General features: G+C 44.3%; 1 protein-coding gene across 1 annotated transcript in view; it reads left to right on the forward strand.

Annotated features, from left to right (window-relative positions):
- The window catches only part of GPKOW (G-patch domain and KOW motifs), a 458842-nt gene that overhangs the window by 135811 nt on the left and 310950 nt on the right, over nucleotides 1–12081 (forward strand). The window contains exons 4-5 of the mRNA XM_069645285.1: nucleotides 1969–2075; nucleotides 3820–4024. Of these exons, the coding sequence (XP_069501386.1) occupies nucleotides 1969–2075; nucleotides 3820–4024 (312 nt within the window). The remainder of the gene's footprint in view (nucleotides 1–1968; nucleotides 2076–3819; nucleotides 4025–12081) is intronic.

The raw sequence follows: 12081 nt of genomic DNA on the forward strand, positions 1-12081 counted from the left end.
CCCCCACCCTCCCTACCTGACCCCACCACTGCCTCCACTCACGCTTAATAATGGAATTTTGCATATTTGTACATTACTATTCTTTAGTTTGAAGCACATTCCCCTTGGTTAATATTGCCTTTGTAATTCACCTTTTTCTTATTATTTTTGTTTTGGTTGTCCCATGAACTGACTCACCACTTGTTACCTTTGTTCCATTGTAAAGGCATCCTCTCATATCCAAATGTGTTATTTTAAGTAATTTCTGATTGAAATCAACATCCCTGTACTTCAAATAATTACAAATATAAATATAGGCCTAGAATTTAGCGACAGTACACGGAGAGCTCTTTCAACAGTAACAAGTGATGGTAATGGTGGATCGCCAAGTAGCTTCTTAAGAAGGTCCTCTACAAAAGTGCAGCATTGCATTTGAAAGTATTCTGTGGAAACCTGATTGTGTATATTATTCAGGTGGGACCTCAATTCTAAACCTTTGCTTTAGGGATCCGAGGGTCTTTCAGAAGTGTTGTGACCAAGGATGTGAGCACATACTGATTCTCTCTTTATCCTCTGTGATCATGCCACTCTTTTTTTTTTCCTGCTTGCATTTTAAGCAGGTCACTGCAGCTATTAAACCATCTTATTTCATGTTGATTGAATTTAAGTCCTTGGGTATGCCACGCTACCTGCTGTAGCTCTGACTGAGACTGAACAAGAGCTTTGTCTGCCACTGACCATGTAACGGGAGGATCCCTGGTTGCCCTCTTTGTGAAAGTGTGCCTGAAGCCATGTTATGTAAAGCCTCATGTCATGGTTCCAAGTTTAAAAAAAGTAGATACCAACACATGGCTAAGAATTTACTGGTAAGGTAGCTCTGGGTTGAGCGCTTGCTAGTGTGACCTATGTGTTCCAATCCGGCAAGGCCAACTCAGCCTTTCATCCTTCCGAGGTCGATAACTGAGTACCAGATTTGGTTGGGTGATAATTTTATTTAAATGTTCTATGTGCAGCACTTTTGCAAAAGCGCTATATAAATAACAAATTATCATTTAAAGTTGCAAGCTACTAGCCAGGCATAATAAGTCGCTCACCCGTCTCAGTTCTCCACATGCACGCAGCGCACCATTTCTTACTCGGCAAAAGTCAATTATCACTCACCATTGGCTAATGCAATATCTGAGCCCTGTCATGGGGATGTCGTAGCAGAGGTTCACAGATCAATGTGCACAATGTGCCACTACACACACTAATATGCCAGGCTTTTAGTAATTTCAGAAAGGTACAGGTGCGTTCCTAGGATGTCCCACTAGAAGTTCAAGCAGGCAAGTCTGCCAGAGCCCACTGAGAGAGCTTAGTCTGCCAACACAGCATTGAAAGCTCTCCTGCTATCAGCGGTGAAATGACCACCAGCTTCCGTAATGGAATTGGGTACTCACGGGATTGCAGACCATGCACTCCAGCTGCAAGCCTCAGGTCTTGTACAAGCAGGACCGCACAACGTGTTAGATAGCAGGCCCTAAATATGGCGGAGCTGTGTAGATTCCGGAGATCCGGTCGACACCACCGTGTGAACCAAAACGGCACCAAGTAGTGTTGGTGCTCCCCGCTCACAATCCCTGTTTACGGTGCAGTTGCTGCTACGCTGGTGCTGAATGAATTTAATAGGATAGTGCTCGCCCTCCAAGGCTCCGCTTTCAAGCCATCATCTTGATGGCTGCTCACCCCGGCCCCCTGCTTATCTATCTCTGACTTTGTGTGCCGGAGGAATACAGTCAAAAAAATGAAAAGGCTAGGCTATAGATGTATGACTAGGATTACAATAAGGAACTCCCTCCTTTCTGCCCTGGATTTCAGTATCACTTGGTTCTTGAAAGGAATTGTATACACAGCTCTTAAATGTCATAGATTTGTGCTCATGCTTTTTTTTCGAAGTTGCATACACCATTACTTGCAGAATTGTAATACTTGAATTCTTTTGTTTTGCAGGCAACGGATGTAGATTATGATGTTGTGCCTGTTGAGGCCTATGGTATGGCAATGCTACGAGGAATGGGCTGGAAGCAGGGCGAGGGCATCGGGCGAACATTCAAACAGTAAGTCTAGGAAATGAGCAGAATGTTTTGGCCTTTCTCCACACACTGTGCGGCAGAGTGGTTACTTCATGCTTTCAAAATGCATCTTTTCTCTGACTACTAAGAATACATCACTGCCAAATCATTTGCTGATTAGTACCCCCTGAAAATACCCCGCAACACAATAAGTTTGGTACAGACATGAAATAAGATTGGTAAACCTTAGCCCGTAGAAAGATATAGTAGAAAAGGATATTCTGGCCCGTCGAGATCAACCTCTTTCACAACAGTAAACTCTCCTTGATATGATATGTCATTTATAATGTGCCTGTGCACAAGTGTTTCTAGGCGCGACAAGACAAGGGAGGGAAGACGGAGGGAGGACAAAACAAACGATCTTACTAGGCCTTGTGTCAATCAGATTGTGCAAGTGAGATAAAGCGAAGTGTAAGGGGAGAGGGAGAAAGGAGAAGTGCCAGGGAGAGGTGCGGAGGTGGGGGGAGTGCAATCGGGGCAGCATGGTTCTGAGTAAGTGCAGCATGGCTCTGGGTAATTGCGAGCAGGGAGGGGACTGTAGGGTTACAGTTACAGTCAGTAAATGCGCGTTAAGGCTGGTGGCAGGGGTGACTGCTGGTGGAGGAGCCTGGTGCCCAGTGACACTCTGAGGGTAGCCAGGCAACCAGTCAGGTAGGTCAGCAGGGGAGAGAGAAAGCAGAGGCAAAAAGGAAGGTCTTGAGCTGCTTCTGGAACTTCAGGTGATCTGGCTCGAGTTTGAGAGGGGCAGTGAGGCCATTCCAGAGAGAGGCACCTGCAGAGGAGAGATCTGCCCCCACTCTCTGCTTGCAGAAGCGTCTGACCTTCAGAGAGTAAGAGGTAGCTAAGGGAAGGGCTTGAGAAGGAAGGTGTTTTGGAAGAGGGAGTTGGATGTAGTGTGTACCCCGGGCCGCAGAAAGCCTTGTGGATGATGCAGAAGGTCTTGAACTTGATCCTTGCAGTAGCCACCTTAGCCTGTTTTGCTGTGTTGTGAATTTTGTGCTGTAAAATGTTGCTGGGAACAGGGCAGAATGCTTCTATCTTTGCCACAGTTTCATATTCTCTTACCCCTTTGACAAGGCTCTGACTATTTATTATTAAAGATATTTTATTGTATCAAATGAGCAAAAGGTATGATGTTTCTTGCAGAAATTATGACCAACATAAGATGCGTTAGGCAGTCACTTTGTAGGGTGCCTTTACAATATGCAATGGTTGTCTGGGTAAGAGTGCACAGGGTAATGGATGGGTAGTATACTGAAACAGAAACCAGGGACAGTGACAAGGCAACACACCATGTCCAGAGCCTTATTGTTACCCCCAAAACACTACCAACAGGAGAATGTACCTCCCAAGATCACCTTTAGCTGTTCACACCTTAGCTATGTTGAAACTCACAAGTGTGGTGAATGTAGATGAAAATCCTCAGAAACTGCTATGGAGGCTGAATGGAATGGATGGTAATGTCAAATGTTGAGCCCAACATCCTATGTATCTCTGCCATTCATTCACTATGCTTCAAAGGCTCAACACTTCCAGAAACCCTCAAGAAAAAGGTTTTTCTGCTAGCAGACACTGTGTTTGGGTAGCACTTCACCGCAGTGTTATTAATGATAAGCATGTATTGGGGTTCTTCAGATCTGGAATTTAATTCTTTTAAAACTCTTGTGAAATAAGATTCATGATTGGAAGGTGAAGGGGAACTAATTACTTTAATGTTTTTGTTTTCAAGAGATGTGAAGCCCTTGGAACACCAGCTACGGCCAAAGGGTCTAGGCCTAGGGGCTGACCGGTCTGCAGTGAAAGATTTGGAGCCCAATAAATATAGACGGCCCCCCAAACCCGGCGAAGAGCGACAAGAGGAGGAAACAGGGGAGCTGGTGACTGGAGCCCTTGTTCAAATTGAAACAGGAGCTCACAAAGAGCTGTACGGGAAGGTGGGTTCATGGTGGCTTCTACTTGCATCCAGCCGAGGGGTTCTTAGCCTTTAGGAAACTGCCAGTTGGATATGTATTCTAACCCTGTTATTTGCAGCTAAATTCATTCTAAGTTCTTTACCAGACCATACCTACAGGGTCAGGCTACAGTACCATTGCTACTTCATTTGACCATGCCTGTGTCAATCCTAAACACAAGTCATCCACCCCAGACTATTTACATCATTTGTATGGATGCTGCCCCTTTCCTTTTTTGATATTGTGTGCATACCCAGTGTAGGCCAGACAGGCTGGTGGCAGTAGTACCTTATTTCTAAACCTTTTGAGCTGTTCGTGCACCATTTCTTTTTTACTGCAGGGTAGTCGCAACAGTGGCCAGAATGACTTGCCTTATTGTTAAAGCCTTGTCTTTTTGGATCACTGTCTCTGTTAGTTGTCCTCCTCCTAGGCAGGGGTAGGAAATGGCCATGCATTGCCATTCTCTTCATAGGATGTGCCAAGAGTTGGGGAAGTAGCCTTTGTATGCTTAAAACTGTTTTAGCCTGGGTAAAGTCCTGCAGACAACCCCAGTACACATACCAAACCAGGGGGATATCAGGACTGTGGCTGAGCTGGTTATGCTGGATTAGATAACCTTCAGAGTTTTAATTTAAAGGTACTCTTGTAAGTGGGCCGGTGTCACGTCAAGCCCATGTGTCTGTGTATCAAGATGGGTTCTGGAGATATTCAACAAATTGACCACTGGAACCAAGAAAGTGACGCTGGAGAGGCTACAGAGGGATGCCTAAGGCTGTTGTTGCAACAGCAATTGCCCAAGCCCACTATGTAAGGCAAAGCTCTGTCTGTTCGACAGGGGATTCCTTCCAAGGTGCCTTCCTCCCTTGAGCTGGTCGGCCTATTCGGTTCCGATTTGTTGGTCACTGCGACTGTCCTCTTGAAGTTCTGGGTGTTGCAGTTCTGTAGCTGGTTCACACCATTCTGTGTTGGGACTCCTCATTTTCTTGTACTTCGCAAAGTCCTGGGGCTGTAAAACTCAAAGTGCACACAAGGTTCAGGGACTTCCGTCTGCATGCATCAACACAATAGCAAAGCTAATCCTGCATGTTGTCTCTCTCCACACTATCTTAACCCGGCCCTTCCTCTTTCAGATCCGCAATAGTTCCTGGAGACTTTGTAAATGACAGCAGAGTGCAATGTAAATCCCAGCAACATAACATTTGACAACACCAATTCTTCAGCAAACTGTGCGCCCTTGACTTTTCCATACAGTCACTGTAGGTGCCTTTTAGGACCAAATGCCGGCTTTCTTTTCCTACCCACTCAGATCTTTGTATTCACAGAAAGAAAGCATAAGTCAGTCATCAAATTGGGGGAAGAAGCACATGGTAGCAGGGGCCCTAACTCAGTGCCTATAATTCATCCCCCCTCTTTTCATTACTGCAGATTCTGCCTGTTTCTGTGATGTGCTATGCAAAGTAGCAAAACCCTGCAAAATGGACATGCTCGGTAGCCTGGGAACCAGTGACACAAGGGCCATAAATATCACACTTTGTATTACTTTTTATTTCTATTTTGGAATTTATAATGCACGACGCACTGGAGGGTGTAACCGGCAGACGAAACTGCATCGAGGCGCAGATGGAACGACAAGTGGAGTTCTCATGCAAGCGTCAGGAAACTGCTTGATGCTAAGGCTCCTATAGTAGTCAAGCTAGGAAAAAAGGAACGTTTTCAAATGTTTACAAAAAGTCTGGAGAGAATCCAGAGGGTGCAGTGAGAGAGTGAGACCATTCCAGAGCTTAGGACCAAGAACAGAAAAATGTCTTGTCGCCTCTGGTGGAATGGTGACTGGCATGGATAGGATGCAAAAAGTTGGTGATCGAAGGAACGCAGTGGTTGGAAGAGTACAATTTGCTCAACAAGGTAAAATGGATCCGATCCATGCACACATTTGAACACCAAACAAAGCATCTTGAACGTAATGTGGGTTTTCACGAGGAGCCAGTGAAGGCTGCAGCTTGCAAGAGAAATGGATGAGTCTTGCAGGAGTTTACAGACTAGATGAACCGCCGCATTTTGGGCAACTTGAAGATGATGAACTAGGTATTTAGGAGGAAGGCCCTGTGTACGGGGCATTTGAGTAGTCTTGTATTGACCTGTGCACCAACCACATGAGCATGCTCACTGTGTGGGATATAAGGAATAATGTGTCGAAACAGTCGAATAGTAAAAAAGGGTGCCTGACACTGGCATTAACTTGATTAGAGAAGGACTTTGCACGGTCTAAAAGAACCCCAAGATTTTTTCACTTTAGTAGTCAGAGTAGTTGGAAGGCCGAACAAAGAGGGAGGTAGCGGGCATCGGTTTGGGTTTTGTAAAAGGTGTTTGGGACCAAGAAACATAGCTTCCGTTTTGGAAGCGTTCAGCTGAAGATTGTTCTTGGCAAGCCAGGTCTTAATTTGATCAAGACATAGCTGAAGCTGGCTGAACGAAGCATTCAAACCTGAAACCTTAATGACAAGCTGAATGTCGTCTGCTTACGAGTGGAAATGGATGTTCAACCTGGTGATGATGGACATGAGAGGGAGAATATAAATATTAAAATGGATAGGTGACAAGGATGAGCCCTGGGGGACACTGCATGTTACTGTTTGAGGGGATGAGACAAAGGAACCCAGTCTAACAGTTTGTGTTCGTCCTGCTAGGAAGCTCTTGAACCATTGTAAATTTGTTTCATTGAAAGATGGGATAGTAAGATAGAGGTCCACCGTATCAAAAGCGGCAGAGAGATCCAACATAACTAAAAGACAAGTGACCATGGTCCGGGTGGTAGAGTAAGTCGTCCCAGACAGCGAACAAGGCTGTTTCTGTACCATGATTGTGCCGAAAGCCTGATTGGAAATCATGAAGTATATGATTCTTCATAATAAAAAGTGTATGTTGTTGGGTAACAGTCTTCTCTAAGATTTTAGCCATTCAAGGTAGACCTGCTATGGGGAGATAATTGTTGAGGCCGGTGGGGTCCAGGTGAGGTTTTTTCAATAGAGCGGTAATAAGAGCACCTTTGAGGCCAAAAGAGAAAACGCCTTCCTTGACTGAGAGATTGGTAAAAAAAAGGTGACATAATTAGCAAGCTCAGGGGCCAGCCTGGGCCGGAAATGCTGGTAGTAAATCAATTTGTGATCATGTGGGTTTAAGTGATGAAGGCAAGCATCCCCCAAAAGGCATTACCCACACCGCAATGAGCGGCAATAATAGATGCAACGAAAAGGGAATGAGGCTAGGACCAAGTGCAAGTAAAAGTAAAAGATTCTTTATCTAATCGAATAGGGCATGCAAAGGACTCTGCAAGCCCCGAGAGCGCTCTGTCTGACATAGCAAAGACAGTCTTATTTATTACAAAATTTTGTCATAGAAACCTACACACTATAGGGGGCACATAATCTTGGGGATTGGGTGGCGTCGACTAACTATAGGTGCAGTTGTGACGAGCCGCTCTGTGGTTGGTGGACATCAGCGTGGTGCCAAGTGGGGCGGATAGGTCAGCTAGGCTCATCGGGGTGGGGCTGCCAGGCCAGGGCGGTCAGTGTTGTTGATGGACGGGTGCCCTGACTTTCTGCCCTTGTGGCCACACACACAACATTCATTTGTTTAGATAATTCCGGTTGTCCTTTAAATCCTGCAATAGGTTACTCTAAAGGTTAATAAGACACAGGAGGAATACATATAATGTGAGGCTTTACCAATACATCAAAACACTGTTACTTCTGACCTGTTGGCCGGGTGTCATAAACCTGGGGGTCTGGTCTGAGGGCATGGGGTGGGCTGCACAGTCATTCTGGTCTCGTTTGATGTAGTGAAGAATTACTTTATGTGTTAGTACAGGGTTGAATATCTTATTCCCAAGGCCCATTAACTTAGGGTGAGCCGGAGGGCCACTGGACCAGCGAGGGTGTACCTCTGGCCCCTTGGGGCGTGGGGTTTTAGGACCGGGTTGTAAATAATTCATTTGGCCGACCATGGCTGTCTGACACATGGGGAGGCGAATACTTGAAACGGGTCCAGCAGAATGGGGGGAGGCGAGGCTGTGCTGCTCGCACACCAGCTTGTCCTGGCGTGCCTTGGTGGGAGGGGAGATGGCCTTGGGGGGGGGGGGGGTGTGTGTGTGTGTGTGTGTGTGTGTGTGTGTGTGAGAGCAATTCTCTGTGCTTATGCTGTACACTATGTAAAACAAGGAGATGATTAATAAAGTTGGTAACATAAAAAACGATCACACATTTCTACCATCTATACATTCGTATATTATTTTATATCTGTCTACATTGATTTGGCATTGTTTCATACATCATTAAAACATTGGACGATTATGTTTTTAGCAATGTCACACTGTAGTAGCTGAATAACACATGAGGTAGCATTAGGTTTGATGGTGTACTGAGAAGCGAGGGAGCAATATATTCAGAGACGATAATAGATTTTCATTCTGGTTTATACATTTAAACGTGTCCCTCTATGCACATAAATACACACACACATGCTTGCAGTAATGCTCCGTTTGCCTTCCTTTGTACTTAGCAGCATTTGTTAGTTACCCCTAGGTGGTCAGTATCACTTCCTTTTTCATTCCACATGGTACCATATATGGGCTAAAACCATGCTAGTTTTACCAAAACGCATGAATTAGTTCTTTGTTAAACATGAGTGTTTATATTTGATATAGCAACCTTTGTAAACCATCAGGCATTGGAGTGTGTTTGAACATTGACAAGGGTTCATACAAAGTGGGTATTGACATCATATATTTTACATGTTACGGGTTAGGTTAGATGCAGGGTCGAGGCCTGTTCTGTTAAGATGGTTTTCTGTTATTTTCCAGACTTGAACCGCGAATCAGGTCACTTCAGGGACAGTGATGTAATGCAGAAGGTAAATGATACAGTGTTTGTTCTGATACTTGTTCGTGTCTGGTTGCTTGTGAGAACGGGCCTTCAGCGGATCTGCCATGGAGTGGAGGCTCCAGGGGAAGGGCCTGGCTCTCTGTGAGTGGGGGCCAAGCTGCAGCATTCGCAGGCAGGCTGTCTCGTTGGGTTTCAGGTTGTCAGTATCTAAAATGGAGTCCTGATGTTTTCCAAAATGGTGTCCATGGTACAGCATGATCAGTCCTGTGTGTCGATCAGTAGTCACCGCGTCACATGGGCCCTGCTCACAGGGGGGCCCCTGACGAGCCACGAACCTCACAAGGTGGGGTCATGCAGGGGAGGGGGGTCTCCTGGACCTATCCTCCCATACAGTGATGAGAGTAATATGAAAATATCTTCCCTCGTAACTTCTTGAAAAGTAAAGGTACGGGGGAGAAGGATCAATGGGAACGACAGTAGACTCATCAGATGCTGTCTCACTGAGTAGATTATTGTGAATCGTGTTAATTTGATTGAGAAATAAGTTATTAAATTAATTCACCAAGTCAGTTGTAGGACAAATTTGCTGACTTGGAGGAGAAGAGTGAATGTCCAGACAATAGAAAAAAAGTGTGACAGGCCTATTGATAACCATATTACTAGGAGTATGTAATATGTAAAAAATAACTTTTGGCTTTCAGAATGGCTTTTTTATATGCAGGGAGAGCAGTGCAAAGATTTTGTGATTCGCTCAGGTTTATAGTTTTATGCCATCGTTTTTCTTTCTTTCTGTACTGTTGCTTGAGTAACTTAAGACCCCGAGTTGGATTAGATAGTTTTCTATAGGGTAAATAGAAATTTGACCAATACTAGTTTGAAAAAAGGCTAGGCATTCATCAAAATATGAATTGGTCTGCCAATCAGGAGAGCATCAGGGGAAGAACGTGGCAAAATGTGTAGAGCTAATGTCCAAAAGAGCATTTTTTGATCGAGTTCTATTGAAAGGGGTGGTGACTCTAGATCAGTTATAAAAAGGTCGTTTTTAGGGGAAAGTGTTGAATACAATGATTGCTCCAGGGTACGGGAAGTGTGGAGTTAATAGACAGGGCTAAGCTGCGAGCAAAGATTACGTCGAGGGAGTGTCCTCTGGTATTAGAAGCCAAGGTAACCATGGGCTGTAAGGAATTGCAACTAGCTAGATCTTGATGGCAGTCTTGATGAGTCTAAGCGATCTTTGCTATCAATCTGGTATTAAAATCTGTGAGCAACGTAAATTCATAGTTGCAGAAGCTAGGGGAAGCAAGAACATCCTCCAACCTGGACAGTAATCTGCTGGATGGCCCTAAATTTACTAAATTTCCTAAATTCCAAAAATTACTTTGTTGGAATCTGAAGCAAATCTTTTAATCGAGAAGCAACAGAATTGAGAGTAATAGAATGTATGCTAAGGACGCATATGCTCGTCCTATTTGCAACACTTGCATAGAGCTCAGCATTTAAGGGGTTAAATTGCTCAAACCCCATTTTGTGTTTTCCGCATAGCCCATCTGGTCTGTTTTTAGGTTTGATTCACTGATGTGCACACATGAAAATGTTTCTTATCATGTATGAACTGTCCCATTGCGGACAGGGTCACTGGTAATTCATTAACTATCCATTTAAAAAAAAAAGTTTTACATTGACTGCATTCAATTGTCACTCTATCATAACTGTAACGGAACAGTTAGGAGCATTTCTATAATTCTCAGATTTTTTTGCAAACTTCTGGAAGTTCTAAACCTCTGCCCGGTCTTTAGATGTTTTTTTGTTTAACTCTTTTTTAGATGTTTTTGTTTGTTTAACTTTTTTTTATTACAATTCATATCCTAACATTAGAAAGGCCACCCATACCATGGAAGTTTCAAGCATGTTGTGCACCCTGGACAGACGTAAACAATCATAAATATTGATGACAAAATGGTAACTGAAGATGGACGTGCTGCTGGCCTCAGCATTTGATCTCCGTCTCATCGGGTTGATTTACTTTGTAACTATTAAGTCATCATTCCTATTTTGTGGGATTCTGAGACCAATGTTTTAGGTCCCCTCAATCATTTTCTTTTTTCTTTATTATTATTTTTTTTTGGTTCTCCGATTTCTTTTTGGTGGCCAGAGGAACTTCTTCTGAAGTCCCTCTGCCGTTGCAACCCTTTTTACCTTAGTTAAGGTATGTGGTATTGGGTCACCCCCTAAAGCGGCTAGGTCTAGAGTGCCTCTCAGGTTCCCCATTTTTGCCCTAGGATGAGTTTATCACCCTGCACAGGTTTTAGGGAGTAGGTTGGGGCAGCTAGGCTTTTGTTGTGGCTTCGCCTAGGGTGCAAGCCATTTTACCGCATTGGTGCTCCAGTGTACACTTTTTTTGTAGCCGTTGGGGTACCAATGGGTTTTTGGTAAAATCTTGTTTTCTGCCATTTTGTTTTAGGGACTTCCTTTGTTCAGGTAAACTACGAGGCAGGCTTTAAAATGGCAGTTCTGCCCACATGGGCTCTTTGTGAGCCCAAGATGGCAGCCTCCAAAGTTGTTTGGACTGGTGTAGACCAGTTTCTCGCCCTGGACCAGCCACTACACTTACTGTGGGGGTCAGCCTGGGTGGGACATGGTTTTGTAGGCCAACCTAACATGACTGGCCTCCCAAACCTTTGTTTTAAATCCCCTAATGGCATTGGTGTGCTGGCCAAGCCAGCCCTTTCATTTAACCCCTCAACTGCCATATTTCCCCACAAGGCCAAGGCCTTTTTTGGGTGATTTTGGTGTCACCATTCAATGCCTTGTAACTTTTTTGTTACATGAAATATCTCGGCCAAATTAGGCCCCTTTTTTCCCCACATATAGGCGGTCGTAACGCCACCTGGGAATCCTAGATTGCTGTAGGGGGGTGAGAGAAAATAACCAAAAAGCAAGAACATTTTGGGGTTTTTCAAAAAATGCCAATAAAATGATGTACAAAGAAGCCTGTGATTTGTTCCATGTAAGAGCTATGAACAAATGGTTTGCTGTGCTGAATTCCCCGTTTTCTTGACTTTCAAGAACAGGTTGAGTGGAATCGAGAAAAACGTATTTTGATATGGTTACCAACCATTTTGTGAAAGGTAGGTGATTTTGGCCTTTTTTTGCAATAGG

This window comes from Ambystoma mexicanum, chromosome 2p (genome assembly GCF_040938575.1).
Source record: "Ambystoma mexicanum isolate Mex_15411 chromosome 2p, UKY_AmexF1_1, whole genome shotgun sequence".
In the NCBI taxonomy this organism is placed as follows: domain Eukaryota; kingdom Metazoa; phylum Chordata; class Amphibia; order Caudata; family Ambystomatidae; genus Ambystoma; species Ambystoma mexicanum.